Source organism: Mustela erminea, chromosome X (genome assembly GCF_009829155.1).
Source record: "Mustela erminea isolate mMusErm1 chromosome X, mMusErm1.Pri, whole genome shotgun sequence".
Taxonomy (NCBI): Eukaryota; Metazoa; Chordata; class Mammalia; order Carnivora; family Mustelidae; genus Mustela; species Mustela erminea.
Genome location: NC_045635.1, coordinates 19,809,999 through 19,833,214, shown reverse-complemented (window position 1 = coordinate 19,833,214; position 23,216 = coordinate 19,809,999). Strand labels below are relative to the sequence as shown.

The window sequence follows — 23,216 nt, the reverse complement described above, 5'->3', positions numbered from 1 at the left end:
CTTAAAGGCATATACTACATTTTATATGCATTATAAAAACAAATATAAAACATAAAAGCTGACCTCAAATTGCTTATAGTTCAAAAGAAAAGGCATATAGGTAGGACATAATAATGCCCTTTTGCTTTCTGAATCTGTGCCTTTTTCTCTAAGGGCAGTCAACTACCTGAACCAGGCTTTCTGATTCATAAAAGCTACTGGGCTAGGGTCTGATGAACACACGCTAGGACAAGACTGATCCTACTCCCCTTTACCCTGGGGCCTGCAGAGGTCATAATCAACTACTGGGTTACCTTGTGAGGGAGCAACCTATAGGATTCTCAGGGAGCTGAGGCTAGGCCTAGTCACTTAAAAAAAAATTGAGTCACCTTAAAAAAACTGAGGTAATTTGAGTAGATGTATCCTACCTAACCCAAGGCCGAACAGCTCAACAATCCTCGGGTGAGCTAAGGCCACCATGCCTGGGTCCCTTTCCCTGGGTTTAGCAATGCCCAGAGTAAACAAAGAGCACAGGTTTTCTTTACCAATAGCCGCTGAAGGTCTGGTCTATTCCTCCACTGGGGAGGCTGCATCTACTAGGCCACCTCCCTTGGCCCTCTAAGTTCAAACAGCAAAGGTCTCTCTGCTTGAACTGGGCTTGAGAGATTCACCAAGACAAGGCCCTCGTCTGCTTCCTACTGAACTTCCTACTGAGTTCAGAAAAAGTAGAAACAACTAAGATCTGTGATGAAAACCGGGATAGCTGTGGTCATGAAAACTTGTGTGTGTTCAGAGGAGAGAGGGGAGGGCCATAGTAGGAGAGCCAATCTTGGGAAGGGGTAGTTTGGGAATCTGAAGCTGCACAGAGTAACTAACACCAGGAAAAAAGTAAAAACCTGAAAAGGTCCAGGCACCTGGTAGGTCACTTATAATTAGGAAGGTTTTCTGGAGGTGACACTTACCTTAAATGAATAATGAGGAAACTGCTGTTCAAATTCAAAGTGCCTGGGTACCAGGGACATATGGTTGTGGGGCTCTGTTCTACCCTAAGGCTACTAGAACAGTGCCCATCCAGCCCGATGGCCAGTAAACTGGTGAAGCTCACTTACCACATAGATTCCCAGACCTGGGGTGCACACCAGAAAAATGCTGGAATTTTACAACCATGTGAATTTTAGCCAAACTTTAGAACGTGGATTTACATTTTCTGGAAGTTTCAGATAACGGGAGCAATCAAAATTTAGAATGTTCCTGAAGCTAACAACCAGTTAGTGTTCAAGACAAAACTAGCCAATGAGGTAGAAACTCCCATGTCGAATGCTGCTAATTATGCATCTTTTCCTGAACTGCCTAGAAAGAACATCTATTTGGCACAAGTGGCTTGGGCCCAGAGAGACCTAATGAATCAGCAAAGATCTCAGCATCATAACCCTACGGCCAGGTTGCCTCGATTAAACCATAGTCCTGTCTGGACCACAATCACTAACACTGTAGAGGCCTCCTTACCTTTCACAACATCAGCCACATTGCAGGTGGGGTCAATACTTCCGATGTGTTTAGGATGAGCCGGGTTAGTGTCACCACCAAACAGAAGTGCTAAACAAACACAAAAGGGAAGCGAGAGATTAAAAACAAAGCAGGCAATGTAGTCTACCAGGTTTTGAAATGACTGTCTTATTTTTAAGAATCATTTTAGCATCCAGAGTGACTTAAAGCTAGAGAACACATACACTGAGGAGTGATCAGCTCTACTGGATGGCAAAGGAGGAAGGACATGTTTTTGTTTTTGTTTTTAATATTTTATTTATTTATTTGACAGACAGAGATCACAAGTAGGCAGAGAGAGAAGAGGAAGCAGGCTCCCCGCTGAGCAGAGAGCCCGATGCGGGGCTTGATCCCAGGACCTGGGATCATGACCTGAGCCAAAGGCAGAGGCTTTAACCCACTGAGCCACCCAGGCGCCCCAGAAGGACATGTTCTAAGGTCTTCTGGTTGCAGTTAGCAGGTCAGAAAGCAATAACCAATGCCAGGGGTCCAGCCCTTTTCTCTCTGACCCCATGTGACTTGGATGAAAAAGTTATTTTCATCCTCAGCCAAGTTTACTCACCTTCTCAGTACTACTCCAGATATGGATTCCAACATTCACCACTTACTTAGAAAATGCAGTCTGTACTGTTAGTGCAGGCTTGTGAAGTGAATTCGCCGTGAACATTTCAAATGCCTCCATCACGGGGAGTACTTTTCAATGTAGTATACATAAATAATATGTGTTCCAATATTTCTTTTTGTTCAAGTATCTTTAAAACTACATTCAAATACCTCCACGCTATACAAGATTTACAAAATATTACTTCTGAATAAAAGCCAAAAGGAGCCTCAAAGAAAAAAGTAATCTGAATCCAAATTTTTATAGATGTACTTATTTTCAAATCAAACAAAAATTGGAGAGAGCTTAGATTCCACAAAAGGAGAATTTAAGTTAGGGGATAAAATAGGGAAGATCTGAGGGGCTCCTGGGTGGCTCAGTGGGTTAAAGCCTCTGCCTTCGGCTCAGGTCATGATCCCAGGTCCTGGGATCAAGCCCCACATCGGGCTCTCTGCTCAGCAGGGAGCCTGCTTCTCCCTCTCTCTCTGCCTGCCTCTCTGCCTACTTGTGATCTGCATCAAATAAATAAATAAAATCTTAAAAAAAAAATAGGGAAGCTCTGGGACGCCGGGGTGGCTCAGTTGGTTCGGTGTCTGCCTTCGCCTCAGGTCATGAGCCTAGGTCCTGGGATCGAGTCCCCTCTCGGGCTCCTTGCTCCACAGGGAGCCTGCTTTTCCCTCTGCCTGCCACTTCTCATGCTTGTGTGCGCGCGCTCTCTCTCTCTCTCTCTCTCTCTCTCTCTGTCTTTCTGACAAATAAATAAATAAGATCTTTGAAAAACAATAGGGGATATTTTAAATTATGAAAAATGACAAATAAGGGCATTAAGCCAATACATACACTTCCAAATGATTAAGTGGAAGAAAAACAGAGGTGTACAAGCTTAATCAGTGATCTAAAAACATGTACATATATATGTAGACAGACACATTTAGGTCAAAAAAACCCTGTAGTTATGTAAGTAGTTTAACTGAATAGTAATTAGGTTCTTTTTTCATTTAAATTTCCTATAAACTGTCAGACACTTCTATTTTTAAGATATACATTTGGGACCAATCCACATGTAATAATTGTATAACACTCACTAATCCAAATAAATCAAGTTAGCAGAAATGCTCCGCCCATTTTTTGCTTCAGCAAAGGGGACCATTTAGACTGTAGACGTGTAGGTGCTTTTTCTTAAGAATTATGATATCAGGCAAAGAGACAATACTGAAAATGAGCCAAAAAGTTTTTTGTGGCCAGAATTTTAGTTGTTTTTTCCTATCTGCTTATCATCCTGGTGAGTGGACTAAAACTCTCCATAGGAGACTACGGTTTGACAGTTTGCTTAATCTGATTTCTGTGATCACGGTGAAATTAAAGATCAATCGCTCGGATTGTCAAAATGCCAATTCAGTATTCCCAGTATTGATGTTTTTAAAACCAAAAAGAAAAACACATAACCCCTGAATAAAGACTAGACCACATTCTCAGAGACACATCAAAGTACTACCACGCTCTCACCAGGAACGTAAAGGTAGAGGCTTAAAAGGCAGGAGGAGTTCCCGCCTCTAATGTGAACATCAACATTTCAAGGATTTCCATTAAGAATACTAATGAAGAGCTTTTTAATGGATAGGATTTACTTAGGAAAAATTAAACTAGAAATGAAATTTCTACAGACCAAACTTCAGATCAGTGAAGCAACAGGAAAACATCTGGAAGAAATCACTCTGGGTGCCCTTTCACAAGAGGACCAAAACCCCAACTTACTGTGCTGGTTAATAAGCATGCGGAAAGAGATGCGGTTGGTATAGAATCGATCCAGAAAATATTGGATGTTACTGCTAATGAATGGATCAAACCCAAATTTCTCCTTGTATTCAATCACTCCTTGTGCCATTGTAGGAACCACATCATTGTGTCTGTTTCGCACTTTGATCAGAACTTGCAGAAAGCTGTGTGGGAAGGAAACAAAAAGTGGTCAGTCTTTTGATCTCATGCACTGATGCATAAACTTCCCAGCTCTGTCTCTGGACTATTTACGTGCTGGTATTTTTATTTTTTAAGGTTATGTATCTATTTATTTATTTTGACAGATCACAAGTAGGCAGAGAGGCAGGCAGAGAGAAAGAAAGGGAGGCAGGCTCCCCACTGAGCAGAGAGACCTATGTGGGGCTCGATCCCAGGACCCTGGGATCATGACCTGAGCCTAAGGCAGAGGCTTTAACCCACTGAGCCACCCAGGCGCCCCATAAGCAGAGATATTATCATTATGGGCTACAAGGAGAAACTGAAGCATTACCCAAGGTTTTGCTTGAAACTTTCTATCAAAATTCTTTCAGAGACACAAAAAGTAAAAGGTTCTAGTAAAGAAAAAATGCTTAAACACCTTCTTAGGAATCCATGGACTTCATGGAAAAGTGATCACATAGAATACTGATTCCATAAATGTTTGCTGAATAATTGCAGAACACACTAATATTTCTTCTGACAACACGAGGGTACTCCCCCCAAATCTCCAGGGATTTATTAGAAAGTCTCAAAGCAACAGCTTTCATGAATAAATAATGTCAAACTTTTTAAGAGTCAAATTTTGAAATGAATTTCACATAGCAGTAAAATAGAGTGATGAAATGTGGACAGAGCAAAGGCAATTAAAACAAACCAAGTCAAGAATTATGGTATGTTATAACAATGCTTCATAAAACCTTTAGAAGGAAAGGAGGATGTCTTGTGGACCACCTGTGTGTGTGTGTGTGTGTGTGGCAGTTTTAAGTTGCTAGTTTTTAAAATCAGTACTTTTTTTTAAAAGATTTTCTTTATTTGTTTGACAGAGATCACAAGTAGGCAGAGGCAGGCGGGGGGGGGGGGGGGGGGGGAGGAGAGGCTCCCCGTGGAACAGAGAGCCCAATATGGGGCTTGATCCCAGGACCCTGGGATCATGACCTGAGCCGAAGGCAGCGGCTTTAACCCACTGAGCCACCCAGGCGCCCCTAAAATCAGCACTTTTTAATGGAAAAAACTTGACCAAAAATCTGTCACAGAATTTTAAGACCCATTAAAACAAAAGCTTAATAAGAAAAAAAAAAAGAATTATGGTTTATTACTATAAAGATACAGAGGAATAAATATACTAAGAATGGCAACTAAGAACAGAGAGCCTCGTCAATGGAACCAAATAAAAAGCCTGGAAGAAGGACCAGGGCAATTTAAGTAAGCATAAAAATTTAGCACATTGATAAAAGTGGCATTCCGAGTCAGTAGGGAAACCACCAAATTAGTTGGGACAGGTGGTTACCAATTAAAGTCACATCCCAGTTTCAAGCCTTAAGCCAATAACTTAGTTAAAAGATTTAAATGTAAAAGAATGAAATCACAGAAAAAATAAAAGAAAATCAGGTAAATAAGTATATAGTATAGTATGCCTTGGGGTAAGGAAGGCTGTTCTTAGCTTAATACTACAGGTAGAAGCTTGAAGAAACAAACAAAAGGACTATGCAGAATTGGGGCAATGCTATAGGGATACAGGTTATAAAGTCAAAAAACCAAAGTGGAACCTGGGAAAAAGGCATTTGCCAGAGCTACTATCTTTTATAAAGGAAAAGATGAGCACCCTGACAGAAAATGAGGCAAAGGATTCGGCACGAATAGGAAATTTACCAGAGAGGCAACGCAAATACCAATAACTTATCCTTCAAAAATAGTAACAGAAAAGTAAAACAACGCAGTACCCTTCTCCACTCATCACACTGGCAAAGAAAAATCAGTGTCCTCTAGAGTGTGGAAGCATGACTGATCCATTTCTAGGGGCAATTTAGCAACATGTATCAAAAGACCACAGAGTCTCATTCCACTCCCAGGAATTGATCCTAGGAAAATAACAAGACGGAGCTGTTCTTAAGAGCCCTGTTTAGAGTAGCAAGAAAAATACAAACCATTCTACAACTCAATGACAGGAGATCAAATCACATGACTTACCTGTAGATGGACCATTTGGAAACCATTAGTAATGGTATAGAGATCTATAATGTCCACAGTTATTTTTGTAAAACATATTGTGCACAAAAAAATATGGATGCCTAGGAAAAAGTATGGAATGGAAGGAAAATGTTAACAGTAGTTGTCCCCTGGTAATGGAAATTTGGAGTGACTTTCTTTTCACTTATCTGAACAGTCTTAATGTTTCTTGGTGATGACAATCTCCTGACACACACACAAAGACAGCAGAATTGAATAAATCAACTCCGAAACTGGAAGGTCATAATTATTGACGAGAAATTTGATAATGGACAATCTGTCCTCTACATAATGTTCTTTCTAATGTACTTATAAATCCACTATCACTAAAATGAAAGATTTCATTACAGTAGAGAAGCACCTCAACTTATCAGAAGCAAGGAGACTTGCCTCCAGGGCTCAATTCTCAGAATGCTTCCCCAGTCTTCTGGGGTCTTCTTAATTTTATCATCAAGAGAAACAAGCCTGTACTCTAAGCTGCTTTCTCACTTAAATGATCTCCCTGGCCAGGACTCCTGCACAGCCTCTCCCGGACTGGAAAGAGCTACTACTCTGAGTAAGGCGATTAGCTCACCTTCCTTTCCTTCCTTCGCCAGGGGCAGCGGGCTTCTGAAACCCCAGCTATACTATACCAACTATCTGTGTGAACCTGGGCAAGTCACCAAAACTCACTGAGGGGGAGCAATTATCATTATGATCTCATATGCACTGGATCCAGCACTTGGCAGTTTCCAAAGTAGGCTCCCGTCCATAAATTGCATCTGACCAATAACCTGTTCCAGAAACTGAGACGGGATTCTGGGAAACATACGGTAGCAATTTAATATTATTTACTTCCACAAATCTATAACCTAAAATTTGAAGCTAGAGAAGTCAGTCCTAATTTCTAGGATGTCAGCAAAACAAACTGTTACTATCTAATGACTTTTGAGAAAACAAAGCTTCCGGATTCGAGTCCTTTAATTTCGATATGCTAAGCGAGAGCAATGGCCTATAGCAAGGAGAACACTGCATCTGGGGCTCTACTGCAATGCCTCCCTTCCACAAGTCACAAATCCATTTCCAAAACACCTAGCAAAGACGACAGGTGTATACAACCTTCTATTTTAATTTACAAGTAAGCTGGAGCGAGCTTCTCGAGGCTCACACGGTCAGTTCTGGCAGGTGGTACTTTGTGTAGAACGATGCCCGAAGGCAACGGACCAAGGATTTACAGATCCCCTCTGCTACCAGTGAATGTTACAACTTCAGACAAGTCATCCCCCTTCTTTGACCTCAGTTTCCTTATCTGTGACCGGAAAGGGTTGGGTTGAATGCCTCGAGTTTTACGGTTGCTTCTGTAACACAGTGTTTCTTTGTTCTTTTTCTGGAATGTCTGTGTGTAAGGCGTTTGGGGTCACAATTACGTGGACCAGGCTTCTCTGTAGAAAGAAAGCTCTTCAGCACAACAGGCCTGCCATAGGCAGTCCCCCGTGTGTATGAGAAATGGGAGGAGAGTAATGTGAAGGGGACACTTAATTTCTCTTGGGGTTAAAAAAGAAAAAGCACGCACACAAGCGCACACACATACTCGGAGCTAGGGTGAGTGTTTTCCAGTTAAACGAAGATGGAAAAACAGCACCATTTTCCATCAGCATGAGAAGTGAGCAGTCCTCGTGCCGAACAGCAGCAGAGAACTCAGGTTGTTATACTAAAAGCCCACTCTTGTATGCTGCTCCAAAACAAAAGCATTACAGGTTTTCTGAGCTCAACTGTTACACTGCCTTGAAAAGTTTTAAAAAATTGAACAAAAAATCGTAAAGGATTAAGTAGATAAATCAGGTCTATCCAGAGGCCACTGCATTCTTAAAACAACCACTAGGTGGTACACTCACCGCAATATTTACGGTGAGTGGCCGGCACCAGTTCACCAGGAGGGAAAATAGAAAGACCTAGATCATGAAACATAATTTGAAGGGTCATTATTCCTTTTGTGCTATGTTAAATTACCTCAAATTATTTAGAAATGTGATACTGAGTTGTTACCCATTAACAAACGTAATGCTTTCATCCAAATTACACTTCTTGGTTCTTAATGACATGAGCTCCATTTACCAACACATTTTTTAGCCCGGATGTTTCTACTGTCAGGTAAGTTTGGTACCATACTTACTTATCCAAGACCTGTGGATCTTCGGGGCTCTTATTCTCATATTCCAAAAGTTCCAGAAAGCTCTGCATATACCTAAAAAAAGAGGAGTTACTCTGTTAATTGCCTACCCAGCTTCCGTTCCTCCTTTCCTTCTTCCTAAGAGTAGCCTAAAACTTCACTCAGGTATTCACCTAACCTCCCCCCGCCAACCCCCACACTGTAGCCCAAGGGCTGCAGGGGAAGCAGACGCCATGCAAAGCTCCTGGGTGGCCTGACTTTTCTCCAGGTAATGGTGTTTTTCTTGTCACTGACTACTAACTAGTCCAACAGTCGAGGCCTAGGCCTGGCATTACATTGCATTTCATTCCCCTGAACAAAGAGACTGACTCAGGAATGGGCACACCGCCCCAATTCAAGCCAGTAAAATAAGAGGGAAGCCTTGGTGGTGGTCTTTGGAAGAGAAATTAACTTGCTCTACTTCTTGCACAGTGGGCTACATGGACTTTGTAAGCCCTGGAAATGTAGCCGTTCTGCCGCCGGGAGCAAACACAGCCTGAAAATAAAGCCGACACCATGGAAAGCAGGGTCTCCATAATCTCATGAATCTCTAAATTGAACCAACACGAAAAGTTCATCCTATGGCAAAACGAGCCTATGTATGGTTTTGCTGGATACTCTGCTACTCACGAACATATTCTAGCCCGTACACCAAATCCATAATTGGATTAGCCAAGACAAGCATATGAATTGTAGGGAACATGTGTGTGACACTAACACTAACGTGCACGCAAAGAACTCAGAAACTAGAAATAAACATTCCTTCCCAAAGTTAAACTAATCTTATCAACACTGCAAAGGAGGAGAAGGAATGCCTCTCAGGCTCTCAGAAACAGCTTCTAGATTAAAAATAGCTACATATCAATCAGAGCCTGTATAGGAAATAATGCATCCAAAATAACTCTCTGGAGAACACAGAAAAATGGGATTGAGAGAGGCACACTACTGACGCAGCTCCACGCAGACAGAACCTGCCGGGTCTGGAGGGGACTCAGAGATACCCGTTACTCAGGGGTGCGTCCTCTCTGCTTTGGATCTGAACATGCCTGGAAAGAATTAGTCCTTAACAGAATTATTTCTAACAATTAATTATGACTAATCCTACTAGCCAGGCTTTGGAGGGAAGATGAGGGTACTCCAGTAACAAAAAAAGACTGTGAAGCATATAAATGCATAAGCAGGAATGATGTTTTAGTCGTCAGCCTCACCTGAACTTTGTAACGATGCGTGACAATAAAGTATGTTCATCTTTGGGTATACTGTTTAAAAGCCTCCGGGCAAATCAGGCTGTGGATTGGGCACTGCTGAAATCATCAGGTCAGACCTCCCACAGAGGGGAAAGTCAACCAGAGGCAACAAGGCCCTCTATCCTGTCACATACCAGCAGAATGCCGGGAAGGTGACCCCTCCTTTCCAAAAGGGTAGTTCACTTAAAGACCTAAGTCATGAGTGGAGAGGAGCCAAGGAGGCTGCCCAGCTTCCCAGCCTGAAAGTCAAGTGAGCAAGGAGAACATACTCTAGCTGAGGTGGGCTTCCCGGCCTGTTACGAGTAAGAGTCACTTTTTAAGATTTTATTTATTTATTTGACAGAGAGAAATCACAAGTAGGCGGGGGGGGGCAGGCTCTCCGCTGAGCAGAGAGCCCAATGCACAACTTGATCCCAGGACCCCGAGATCATGACCTGAGCCGAAGGCAGCGGCTTAACCCACTGAGCCACCCAGGTGCCCCTAAGAGTTACTTTTAAGAGGAAAAGGAAATGACAGCGAAGTACAATGTGTGACCCTAACTGGATTCCTACATTGGGGAGGCAGGGGTTGCTGGGGGAAAAAAAAGAGCACTACTGGGGTACCTGAGTGGCTCAGCAGGTTAAGCAACTGCCTTTGGCTCAGGTCACGATCCCAGGGTCCTGGGATCAAGCCCCATATCCAGCTCCCCACTCAGCAGGGAGTCTGCCTCTCCCTCTCCCCACCGCCCCACCTCGTGCTCTCTCTCAAATAAATAAATAAAATCTTCTAAAAAAAAAAAAAAGAGCACTGGGGCACCTGGGTGGCTCAGTGGGTTAAAGCCTCTGCCTTCAGCTCAGGTCATGATCTCGGGGTCCTGGGATTGAGCCCCACATTGGGCTCTCTGCTCAGTGGGGAGCCTGCTTCCCTTCCTCTCTCTCTGCCTGCCTCTCTGCCTACTTGTGATCTCTGTCTGTCAAATAAATAAAATCTTTTTTAAAAAGATCACTATTAGGACAATTAATGAAATGAGAAAAAGTTCTCTCACATTAGAAAATATTACTGGCTAAATGTTAAATTTCCAAATTTGATAATCATACTGTGTTTTTCTTTTTTTTTTTAAAGATTTTATTTGTTTATTTGACAGACAGAGATCACAAGTAGACAGAGAGGCAGGCAGAGAGAGAGAGAGAGAAAGAGGGAAGCAGGCTCCCTGCTGAGCAGAGAGCCCCATGCGGGACTCGATCCCAGGACCCTGAGATCATGAACTGAGCCGAAGGCAGTGGCTTAACCCACTGAGCCACCCAGGCATCCCCATACTGTGTTTTTCTAAGAGCTGTACTAAGGAGATACATACCAAAGTCATTAGGGGTACAGGGGCATGTCCACCATTAACCCAAATGGTTTAGGAAAAAAAATGTGTATCATATATGTATGTGAGTACCACATGTTTGATATACCCTAAGCGTACACACACACACACACACACACACACACACACACACACACACACAGAATATGAATGAGAACAACAGGACAAATGTTAGCTGACTGTTAACAGGTAGTGAATTTGAGTGAAGGCATATGGCAATTCTCGCTACTAGTCTCACACATCTTTCTGTTATATAGGAAATTATTTCAAAATTGAATTTAAAAAAAAAAAGGAAGAAGTGACAGGCATATGTTTAAGTAGGCTACGGATGAGAAATGTGTGACAAAAAAAGAGATGACCCCATCACCTGAGTCTATGTTTTGCCAGCAAATTCATTTCGAAGCTTCAAAGTAACTTTTACGTAAGCAACAGACGTGGGACTATCAGTCACTGCCACCAGGTCAGCTAGTCGACCTCCAATCCCCACCACAATGACCCCAATAGTGTGTATACACTTTGTTGGAAAATTTCTGATGATGCTCTTGAAGCAATAAAGAAATCTCACGTAAACAAGCACTTGCTGCTCCTGCTGGAACAAAGTATGCATGGGGGTGGACAGCAAGGGATGGTGACAGCAGAGTACCGAAGTCCCAACCCCTCCACCCGGGGCGGGGGGGCAGCCGCTCTCTGACCTCCCTCCCCTGGACCCCCGGGCCCCTAAGCCTGCCACAGGGAGGAGTTGCGGTTTATCTGGGACTGGGACTGGGTGCCTGATCGCTCAGGCCAGCCCATCTGCTGTTTCTCAGACAATTCATGCTTCTCCCTAAGCACGGATTCAATTACTATTACTGGGGAATAACTGTTGAATGTCCATTCCCTTTGGACAGCCCAGCTGCCATTAACCCTTTAAAAAGCCAACTAATCAAAGCTCCATTCTCCTTCAATCTGCCCACGTCGTTCGTTCCCTTCCCCTAAAATGTTCTCCCTGTTCCTACCCACTCCATCCGCGCAGCCAGGGGCAGCGCAAAGCCCAAAGCCGCGGGGGCCCTTTCTCCCCGCTCCGCTGCGTGCCCACAGCACTTCCTCTCTGCACTGGCTTGGGAGTGCTGTTTGCATCTGGTCTCTCAAACTCCTCCAACTTTCTCCGCTGTGACTTCTGCTTGCTTCTATACGTATATGCTCACCGACCTCACCCTACTTACCTAGGGGGTAGTCTGGTTACAAATTCAACTTCCTCAATGCAATAACACACGCTTGCAGCATCAGAGCTGCACGTGATCGAACTTTATGTCATTGTCTGTTGAGATTTTTTTTTAAATTTTTCATTAAGGCAAATGAAGCACATTAGGCACTGGTATTTTTACAATCGGAGGTTCCCCTTTAAATGACATAATTTTCTCTAACAGAAATATGGCCGCCAAGAAACTCCTTCAACAGGAAAACAGAAGGAGCAAGGCTGAGACTTGATCAAAAGTAGCAACAACCCCTTATCCAACGGACTGCAGACCGGTTTGTGTGGGGCACTGTGTTCCTATTCCTTTACATTTTTCTCTACTTTCTAATTTTTGTTTCAGTGAGCAATCACATTTATAACCAGAAAAATAAATAAAATCTGCAAAGTCAAGAAAGCTGTCTCATACAGTTTAGAAGTCTTTTCATTAAGACAATTTGAAATTGTCAGTTTAAAAAAAAAAAAAAAAAGCTTTCAATTGCTTGGAAAATTGTAGCTATCCCAAATGACTCATCCCCACCATGCGGCTCACGTACTTTTAGGGAAAATGGGCTCCATACCAGGTGCTCAGAGCATTATGGGAAGACCCATGTAAAGCCACATTATTTACTTACCAACTCTGAACCAACCCCACCGAAGGGCGGTTAAGCAAGTTATCCGGCAGAAGATTAACTTCTCTCATCGTGTTGGCCAGTCTTACGGGAAGCTCCTTCCGTAGAAACATATATGAAGTTTTCTCACAAGCATTATCTCTCCCTATTAAGAGACAATAAATGTTCCATGATTTTATAATCTAACAGATGTAATAATAAAGTGCTCTCATGATAGCATAGTTTACGGTTAGGAGGGGAAAAAAAGGAACAATGCTGCAGTCTCTAGGTAAATTTTTATCCTCTGAAATTGCAAGTTTAAGAAAATAATTTAATTAGAATAGAAAAAAGAACATTTTTTTTTCTAAGAGGCAACCTTGAAAGCAGGTTTTTTTTTTCTTAACAAATATATTTCTAGTGTTGCCGGTGGTGATATAAAAATGACCTGGAATATAATCTGAATTTGTTTTCAAATAAACACTGTGGGAAAACTGCCAAGTACAAAAGTAGGAGAACATGCAAATCCACTCCTGTTCACAGGGGTTTCCAGAAGGCAAGAGACCCATTCATTCCACATATATTCACCTCCTGTGCATCAACTGTTTCCTAAGGTGTTCTTCAAATGTGTTTCTCCAGGAATCAGAGCTTTTGTCACTCTGGGAAGCAGCCACAGACCTGCTCTGATGGACTCAAGATGTGCCAGAGAAACCCATTTACAGGTGCACTCAGAAGCCGAGTGATCTACTCTGGCATGTCCAAAAAGGTAAGACCCAGTGTTGACCCTAAAGACAGAGGTCACGGAGTTGACTGGTTGCCCTGAGCTGGTTGTGTCTAAAACTTCTGTAAGTAGGACAGAAGGAGAGAAAAGGGACATAGCCACCTGAAGGAGGAAACCCGAGCCCCTTCCCAGCTGCTTTGACCAGAGTAGCATGACCTCAGTCAGAGTCCTGCTGTAAACCTGATCATGGCTGGAGGATGGGTGACATGAGAGGAAAGACATGGGCTTTGGGGACAGAAATGTGCTTCAGCCCCAACTCCTCCAATCTGGGGGTAAGAAACCTTTGGTAAGCTTAATTGCTCTAAATTGCAGCTGCCTTAACCTAAAGAAAGGGGATGAAATTTCAGTTTTTGTAAAAACTAAGTGGGATAACATGTACGGAGCCCGGCACGAAGCAGGCAGTCAATAAACATCTGCCCTTCTTCCGTCCTCTGTGACACCTATGGGTCTACCCCAACTCCCTCACACTCCACAGGCCTTCCTGATGCTCTGTGCTGCCAGGAGGCTGTTTGGAGACGGGCAACCTTGGGGCCAGGCCCCGAGACAAACAAGCAAGGCTCAGGGAACACTTTCTCCTTCCAACCTCTCCTCAGTCTTCCAAATGTGATATAGGCCGCAAACCAGAGATCCAGAAGTAAATCTAATTTGCCAACACTTGCAGCCAAGTTCTGGTTTATTCCTTTCCTCTCCCCCACTGAATAAGAATAGAAATAAAAGAACCCACTCGTGAAAGTCATCTGCAGAAACTTTCTTTCCCCCACTGACTCCTGACCCCTCCATTAAAAAAAAAAAAAAAAAAAAGCTAGAGGGGCGCCTGGGTGGCTCAGTGGGTTAAGCATCTGCCTTTGGCTCAGGTCATGATCTTGGAGTCCTGGGATCGAGCCCCACTTCAGGCTCTCTGCTCAGCAGGGAGCCTGCTTCCCCCTCTGTCTGCCTGCTGCTCTGCCTACTTGTGATATCTCTCTGTCAAATAGATAAATAAAATCCTAAAAAAAAGAAAAGGCTAGAATAAAAGATCAGTCTTCAACAATCTAGCCGTTACTTCCCTCATTCTAGATGAATATACTTAAGGCCTTCAGGGAGTCTTTAACTCATCAAAGATTCTGTTCTCCACTTTTCCCCTGAATGAGGAGGAAGGGGTATGATATCCCAGCAATGACCTTCCATCATCTATTCTGAACACATTTATTTGGCTTCAGATGATTAACATTTAAAAGGACTCTGGCTACTTTGCTTTAGATAATATGTATTATTCCTAAAACGTTCTGTATGATTCCCAGAGACGTATCATCTTAAGTGCACTGAAAGTGCTGACACTTAAACCGCAGTGAATCGTAGCACAAAACGAAGGACCTGTTATTATCGACAGTAAAATGTACATCTAACTGTTCACATACCGGGACAAACGCTCCGCATCCTGGTTAAACAGAAAGGGCCCCTTGCTTTCCAAGCAGAGAAGTGTCCCGGTTCTCCTTGCAGGGGAAGGAAGTGCGGGGATGCGGGAAGAAAGGAAGGGGCCCGTGGGGGCTGGACTGGAACCGCGAGTAGCGGTACAAACTCAGGAGTTGAAAAAAACTGAGTTTTTCAGACATTAAAGTTTACACATTTCAGCTGCCATATCCGCAGGGTATTAGGAGCAGCAAACTGGAAGCCCAGTGTCCGGGGGAAGGGGAGGACGGGAAGAAGTAGGAGCTGGCTGGCTGGTGGCACGGGGCCATCGGGCATGTCTGTGGTAGAAATGCACGGGGTTCGCGGGTTTCAGAATGTCAAGGTTTTCCAACTTTCGGAAAGTAAAATAAGTACGTACATCTACTGTCTATTACACAGACATGACAGAGCAGTGGTGAAATCTGGGAACATTTATAGCAAGCAGAAAAGAGACCACGGCCTGAAGTAAGTTCGGGTCATATTTTGCCACCAAAGGTATGAAAAAAAACCACTGCAAGTTTTAGAGCTTCGTGAACTTCAGAATTCAGATAAAAGATGGAAGACCTCCAGACCAATATTACTAGGCCAAGATCACGTGCCAGAGTTAGACTTGGGTTTAGAATCCGGACTTGAACCTCCCAAGCATCATGGACACAGCAAGTGTCCTTACACTTGTAAGCTGCGGTGTAACCCTCTGCAGGACGGGTGCCTACCTCGCGGGAGGCGTGGTAAGGCTTAGAAAGCACTTCAGAGTTAACACTGACAACTTCTTAAAATTTAGAAAAGGGAGCTCATTAAAGAGGCAGCACTAATGATCTCAAACGATGATAAAGCAGAACAGCTGGAGGCCGTGGGGCACCAGATCCAAGAACCTGACGCTTGCTGGGCCCCAGAGCTCTGGTACATTCTGGTCGAGTGCAGTTGCCTCTGCTCCTTTGAGGATTCCACATAATTAAAAAGGGATTAAAAAGGATTAAAGTACGTTGTGTCCCTATCATCCACTTTTATTTATTTTTAAAATAAAAGGCCTCGATGCATACATTGGTCACCTCTCCACTAACTAGAAAATTCAACGACTAGGGATGGTCTAAGCTCACCAAATACCAGGAGGCATTGATGCTGGCCATCTCGGATTATCGGCTTGTTAGGAACGAGCTGACAAAGAACCTTGTTTTGTCTCTGGATCCCTCATGGCACCGATGAGAGTACCCGACCTATGGTAGTTTCTCAGTGATTTACTGGGAAGATAGAGAACGCTTCCAGAAGTTTTTTTTAAAAAGAGTATCTGAAAAATCTCAGGTTTTGCCTCCTACGTTCTCACTTAGCTTAGAGCTGAATTCGTTGTACTCAGATACCTTAATTACACCTCAGTTTAAACAAGGGGATAAGCCTTTTTGAGTTAATTAGTGAACCTAAAAATAAATATGAAAGATCCAATTTTTTTTAACCTTTCTGTGGTTTTCATGGAAATTGAAGTATTTTATCCTATGTACTAATGCTGGATACTCAGTTTAAATGAAAGGGTTCCAACAATCTTTTTTGGGGGTTTTGTTTACTCAACTCAAAAAAAAAAAGCCTTTTGGTTTCAACTGAACGTCCTCTACAAGGCTTCAGGTTTTATAAGTCTTCTGGCAGACTGAGTATTTTCCAGTGATTCTTTCCAGTTATTCAGCTTCATTTTTTCCCCACTGACTTGGCTTCTCTACATTCCTCAATTTTAATTTTCTATTTTTATTCTGCATTTCTCTGTATGCTTCACCTTATTCAGTTTTACCAGTTACATTTTTCCCCAGCATCAGCTCAGAGGATGCTCAAAGAGGGGTGAAGGGCGGGGAACATTCTGACTTGCTGAATGCAAAGAAGTCACTGGTTTAACGACATTCGCTCGGATTTCTTCAGGTTTTCATACTCATTTGATGACCCTTCAATTCTCTTCTGTTCTCTGTTTTTCTTTTCTTTTCTTTTCTTTTTTAAGATGTATTTATTTATCTCAGTGGGGGCAGAGCGAGAGGTACTGAAACTCTGAAGCTGACTCCATGCCCGGCACAGAGTCAGACAAAGGCTCGATTCTAGAACCCTGGGATCATGACCTGAGCCGAAACCAAGAGTCAGACCCTCAACTGTGCCACCCAGGCGCCCCATTCTGTCCTCTGTTTCTCATACTTTGCCCTTTCACTGAGAAGCTGGAGACAATTACTACATTTGCAAAAGGTATGATCTGCTTTGAGTAGAGAAGTTCCAAATGACTTTCCATTCACCCAGACATAGGATGAGTAGACAGAGAAACACAAACGACTTTCAAGCAAGTGCAGGGAGCCATCTCAGTGACAGTTATGGTCAGAAAGGAACGTCTGACCAGCCTTCTGAGAGCAAGAGTTCAGACTAACTCCTTATACCTGGTTTCCCTAGTGGCCTGTATGTCTGGTATATTTTTAATCCTCTTTCTGATTCCTTTATAGGATGCAGAATATTTCTGCAGTTGATCAAATGACCTGATAATGTATTTTAAAATTAAAGCAGAGGGTTGAGTACATGCCCCCCAAAATGGAGAGTCCCCTTTCTGGATGACTCGAGGGCTCTCTCTGTCCACGTTTTTCAGTTTTAACACTTGGTGGAGGATGGTTTGGAAGAGGCAGTAAGGGAACCAGGGAGTGAAAAAGGAGAGCAAGTAAGGAAAAAAAACTTACAGCAAGACCTCAGAGACCAACAGAATGATCAGCTCATTCTAGTTATGCTGAGTTTTTTCCCCTAAATGCTGCCAACTAAATATTTGCATCTGCAATGTACTTTGACTATTAACCATGTTAAAACGGGTAAAATATAAGTGAGAAAATACTTTAGGGACAACTCTGGCTTTTCTCCAGTTACATCTTTTATAAGATTGCGATCTTTTGAAAACACTGAATTTTAGGATCCTAGGTAATTAATTTTTGGACTTAACCAGGGCTAAGCAAAGATTAATTGAATTGTCTTTCAAAAGAAGAGCTTTGCATACTTTAAAAATGTTTACTCTGTGTCTAGAAATACTACTTCACTGCTTGAGAAGTTTCAGTTTTCCTTTATTAGGAAAAACTTATTCCTGAATATAAATAGAGATCAACAGAGGTAACTTGGGGTTCTACCAAACTTGAGGCTGCCTCCACTCTAGGCCAGACTGTTTTGGTTATTATTTCTAACGGTGAGCCAGAAACTTCAGAACCAAAGAGCCAAAGACCACAGATTTCACACACACTTCATCCCCTATCAAATTCAATGCCCCAACAACATCCAGACATCACACTACTTCTTTCAGTCCAATGTCTATTTTGTTAACATAACCGACACTGTGGGTTAGAAATTCAGACAGGACAGAGGAAGGATGGCTTGTCTGGGACCTCACCTGGAAAACACTAAGGCTAGGCCTGGAGGGGGGTGGGCAGTGACTAGACAGCCCGGAACTGGAAGCTTCAGAAGGCTTCTCATTCACAAGCCTGAACCTCGGGCCAATTATCTGCCAGCCAGGCTCACTTACCAGAGCACTCACTGGTGGACTCCCCATGGGCTTCCGCACAGCATGGCCACCTTGGGTTAGCCGGACTCTTGCCAGGGTTCGGTAAACAAGGTGACTCTGCATGGCCTTTTACGACTCAGGCTCAGTAAGTCACACAGCTAGTCTCTCTTCCTCACCATGGGATTCCCTCAGACATCTGGTGGTCTACACTTGTTCAGTAACGCTTCAGTGAAGCAGCCTTCAAAGACCAACTAAGTGAGGACCCCAAATATCTGGTTACTTAGGGCTTTTTGGTGGGGTCCCAACACCGCAGCAGGATCCCTAATCCTCCTTGAGTAGTTCACTTAGTCAGTAGAGAAGAGCCTCCTTTTGCCCTTTACTTGACCTACAGATAACTGCCTGCCTACTCATGTTCCTATGGCCAGGGTGCAGGGTAACCCTACGGTTTGCAGACTTCTGGGGCATTCTGTGGTTTTCAGCCAGCCAGCCGTACCTGTCACCCCCACCTCTATCTGTGGGACCTTCCTGGGGCAGAAGCGTCTCCTGGGCTCTGCCGCATCTAGCTCAGCAGCCTGCTCGGCCACAGTACCTTTGGAGTATGTTCTAGACCTGAGCTGTCCAATACTGAAGGCAAGAGCCATGAGGGGAGATTTGAATATTCAGATATCAATGAGAAATTCCCTAAGTGTGGTGAGCGTATCATGGTGATAAGCAGCCATCAGCAGAATACTCTTAGGCTTAGGATACGCATACTTACTATCTAGGTGTCGTGGTGACACCTACAGCTTACTCTCCAGTGGTTCAGCCAGAAAAGCGCATGTAGAGAAACGGGGAGGAAAGGAGACAGGAAGAGGGATGGACGGGGAGGGGAGAGAGAAAAAGCACACATGGCAAAGTAACTGCTGGATTTAGCTGCCAGACGTGGGTGTTGACTTTCTTATTCTTACAACTTTTCCTAAGATCTAAAATTTTTTCAAATAAAGATATGGGAGGGACACTGTAAACAACCTAAATCTCACGACTCTGAGATCATGATCGAAGTCAAAACCAAGAGTCAGACGCTCAATGGACTGAGTCACCCAGGGGCCCCTTAAAAGTAGTCTTTTTTTTTTTTTAAAAAAAGGTCTTCTAATAACTAGAGCCATTTGATTTTTCTACAAAGAATATCAAAATCTCATACAGAATGTGCCACCATATGTAGTGGAGGTGGGAAGCTCATGGTCATGTAATGACTTCTGCTGTTCTTTTTAAGGATTTTATTTATTCATTCAGCAGAAGAAGAGAAGGCACCTGTGTGGTTCAGTCAGCTAAGAAGCGTCTGCCTTCAGCTCAGGTCATGATCCCGGGGCTCCTGGGATCGAGCCGTGCATCATCAGGCTCCCTGCTCAGCGGATAGTCTGTCTCTCCCTCTCCCTCTATTGCTCCCCCTGTTTGGACTCTCTCCCTCAGTCAAATAAATAAATAAAATCTTTAAAAAAAGAAAAATAACAACAACAAGAGAGTGAGCGCGCACACACAAGAGCACAAACGGGGCGGGGAAGGGGATGGTAGAGAGGGAGAAAGAAGCAGGATCCCAGGGACGTCAGGCTCCATCCCAGGACCCTGGGATCATGACCTAAGCTGAAGGCAGACGCTTCTTAGCTGACTGAACCACACAGGTGCCCTGATTTTTGTTGTTCTTGTAGGAAAAAGGGATACAGGGTGATCATGATGGGGTTCTTAATTAAGGCAGGTGAGGGTTACTGGACCCTCCCCGCGGGGCCTCTACCTCTGTACTGAGGGAAAGTGAGTGAGTAGCACCCACTGGCGCCCTGATCTTCTCTCTTTAGAATCCCATTTACTCTTTGAAGGTAGGTATGTGTCCATGAAGAGATTAGTGAGAAACCTGCCCTTCTGCAAGCCAGGTGCGAACAGATTTCACTGCGAGGCCACAGTCTGTGTCCTCTACCTGGGCAACTCCTCCGCCTCGCCCCCCACCCACTGAGTTCCATGTCCTGTGGGTCCCAGAACGCCTCAGACACTGCAGAGTCTACCAGCACAATATGCAACACACCGCAGGTATTTAATACGCATTTCCTGATTAGAACTGAAAATCAAAGTACTAAGTTTCCATATGAACTTACTGTAGCAAATACAATTCAGGGATGCTAGGTCGTATTTGCTGGTAATGGTAAATTCCTCTTATAGATAGCAGGCTCTGTTCTGTATGTTTGGTCAAAGGTATCAGATCCTTCAAGTTAAGGGAGGAGGAGCCAAAGGTAGGAAGGAAGGTGGTAACAAAGTGGTAGTACTGTCAGTATAGTCTGTCAGGCCAGAGAGTCGGGGTGGGGGGGTGGGGGGAGGTGTGGACGTGTTCAGAACTGATTATCACAAACACAGCTTCGACCTGCTAGAGCATGTGAGTGACAACTGTAGCCAAAGCCAGCACAGGGACTCCTATCAGCCCAATTCCAGAAGGGGCTTTAGGATCTAGTCCTAACGGTGGACTGGTAAATTACAGGATGCCTTGTTGTCTCGGAAGCAGGAACATTTAAGTAAAGGTCACCGTGTACTCATTTTCGAGGTGAACCAGAGCAAAATGTTAAGCTGACCGTTACAGCGAATCAACAGGATCTGACCGAAGCCAGGAGCACTCAAAAGCACAAATGAACTGAAAGTGCTACGTTTCTTGGAAAATGATCAGTTTTTAGAGCTGGGACCTTCAGCCAACAAACTTTAAGGTAATTAACATTCAAGGTTAAGAGCTCCCTATGCAGCTTTTATTCTTAGCAGGAAGCTGACTTCATCCAGGAAATGCTGTGTCACTGGCTTCCCATAATAAAAGCAGAGCCAACATCAACCGAGCACTGACCATGTGCCACACACTGTGCTACACGTCCTCCATCTCACCGGGACGGCAAGCCTGGGATTAGACACTATTCATTTCTATTCTGTAGCTAAAGACACTGCAATGTAGTGGGATTGAGGGATTTGCCTGCATGTGCTACTGTGGGGGGGGGGGGCACCAGAAATTAAGATTGGAGTACAAGTCCACACAGACTGCTGTTCGTATTCCCAGAGATGATAAGCAGGTAAACAAGGGGGGGGGGGGCCTCAGAATAAGAACCGTTTCAGTGCAAGTAAATGAAGCAGGTACCAACCAGCCTGAGAGTTAGGTAAGACTAGAGGAGCGGTAGAGTACGCAACTTCCGGATCATCTAGCAGAACAAATTCAGACAAAACCTTCGCATTACTAACAGAGACCATGCTCGCTGGAAAGAAGTGCACTGGGGTAGTGGCATATTATGTTAAACGAAATGGTATACGACGTTGAACTGAAAAAAGCACAGGCTTAAAAGCTCCATCCCCTTGAGGGGCACCTGGGTGGCCCAGTCAGTTCTACGCCTGACTCTTGATTTCGGCTCAGGTGGTGATCTCAGGGTTATGAGATCGAGCCCCATGTCCAGCCCCATGCTAGGTGTGGAGTCTGCTAGAGATTTCTCTTTCTCCCTGTTCCTCTTCCCCTACGGCTCCCCCTCCCTTTCTAAAGAAAAAGAAAGAAAGAAAAACTCCATCTACTTGAATTTTAAGTGTGGTCTTGCCCTTAACTTTGCTTAGGCAAGATATTTAAATCATCTAAGCTTCGGCATCTCCATCCAGGAAATGCAAGTATCGACTGCACCTGGATGTGGGGAGAATTACAGCCACATCTGCCTGCTGTTGTGCTTGGCAGGGAATGGTACACAAATGTAAGTTCCCTTTGCCTCCTAGAGAGAATAATTTCTGGGTTACCCTGGAAAAGGTGGCGAAGGTGTCAAGTCAACATCCAGCCAGTGATTCAGATAGGCATTTCCTTGCCTGGGACTTTGACTTTGCCACATACAAAATTGGGGAGGTTGGAGAGATGATCTCTAAGCTCAAGCTCCCATTGGGTGAACCTGAGAGGGTTAGATTTTGGGTTGTATCTCTAGTTATTTATCCTACACCAACCTTGCCTAATGTCAATTCTGGAACAAGTCTGGAGAGAGCACTGCAACAAGAAGGCAGCCAAGGGAAGAAGCCAAAAATCAAGAAAAATAGTACACACTTTTCTCTGTGTTCTTCTAATTGTGTTCTCCACCCAGAAAGCCTCCAAGGGCACTCTGGATGCAGGACAAGAGGGTAAACGTCACACATTCCCAGAAACCACCCCTATTACACAAACCTTCGAGGGAGAGGGAGAGACAGCAGGAAAGCATGCCACAAAGCCACAGGGTTCGTCAATTCTGGCTAGCACATATAAATCGATGTATTTCCCCCTGCTTCTCATTTATCCATAAGTTTCCCAAAGGTAGTGACTATGCCTTGACAATTTCCCAAAGCTTCTCAATTTCCACTTCACCCCAAATCCAGGTGTACAAGTAATCCTGATGGACTCCTAAACTACTTAAGGGTCAACCTTTAGCATCTCACACATGCCCTTCCCTGGTTCACAGCCCTTAGGCTTAGGCAGAGTCTACTGGACCTAATGCAGTCGTTCTTAACACATGACAATCACCTGGGTACCTCCACTGTACCAACACTGCAACAGCCCCTGCCTCCAGAGACTGATTTAATGGGCCTCAGTGGGGGCAGGTGTCACTAGTTTTAGGCATGCGTATGCGTATGAGTGTGCATGGTGTGTGCACGGTGAGTGTGCACGCATGTGCGCATATATGCGTGCGTACAGACACACACACACACACCACCACCACCATATGCCACTCTAGATTATTCTCACCAGCAGCAGGACTAAAGACCACTGACTAATGTGATTCACAAAAAATTCAAC

General features: G+C 43.9%; 1 protein-coding gene across 1 annotated transcript in view; it reads right to left on the bottom strand.

Annotated features, from left to right (window-relative positions):
- The window catches only part of PDK3 (pyruvate dehydrogenase kinase 3), a 78,201-nt gene that overhangs the window by 42,366 nt on the left and 12,619 nt on the right, over positions 1–23,216 (bottom strand). Inside the window, exons 2-5 of the mRNA XM_032329859.1 lie at positions 12,756–12,897; positions 8,280–8,351; positions 3,881–4,065; positions 1,486–1,575 (exon numbers count right to left, since the gene is read on the bottom strand). Of these exons, the coding sequence (XP_032185750.1) occupies positions 1,486–1,575; positions 3,881–4,065; positions 8,280–8,351; positions 12,756–12,897 (489 nt within the window). The remainder of the gene's footprint in view (positions 1–1,485; positions 1,576–3,880; positions 4,066–8,279; positions 8,352–12,755; positions 12,898–23,216) is intronic.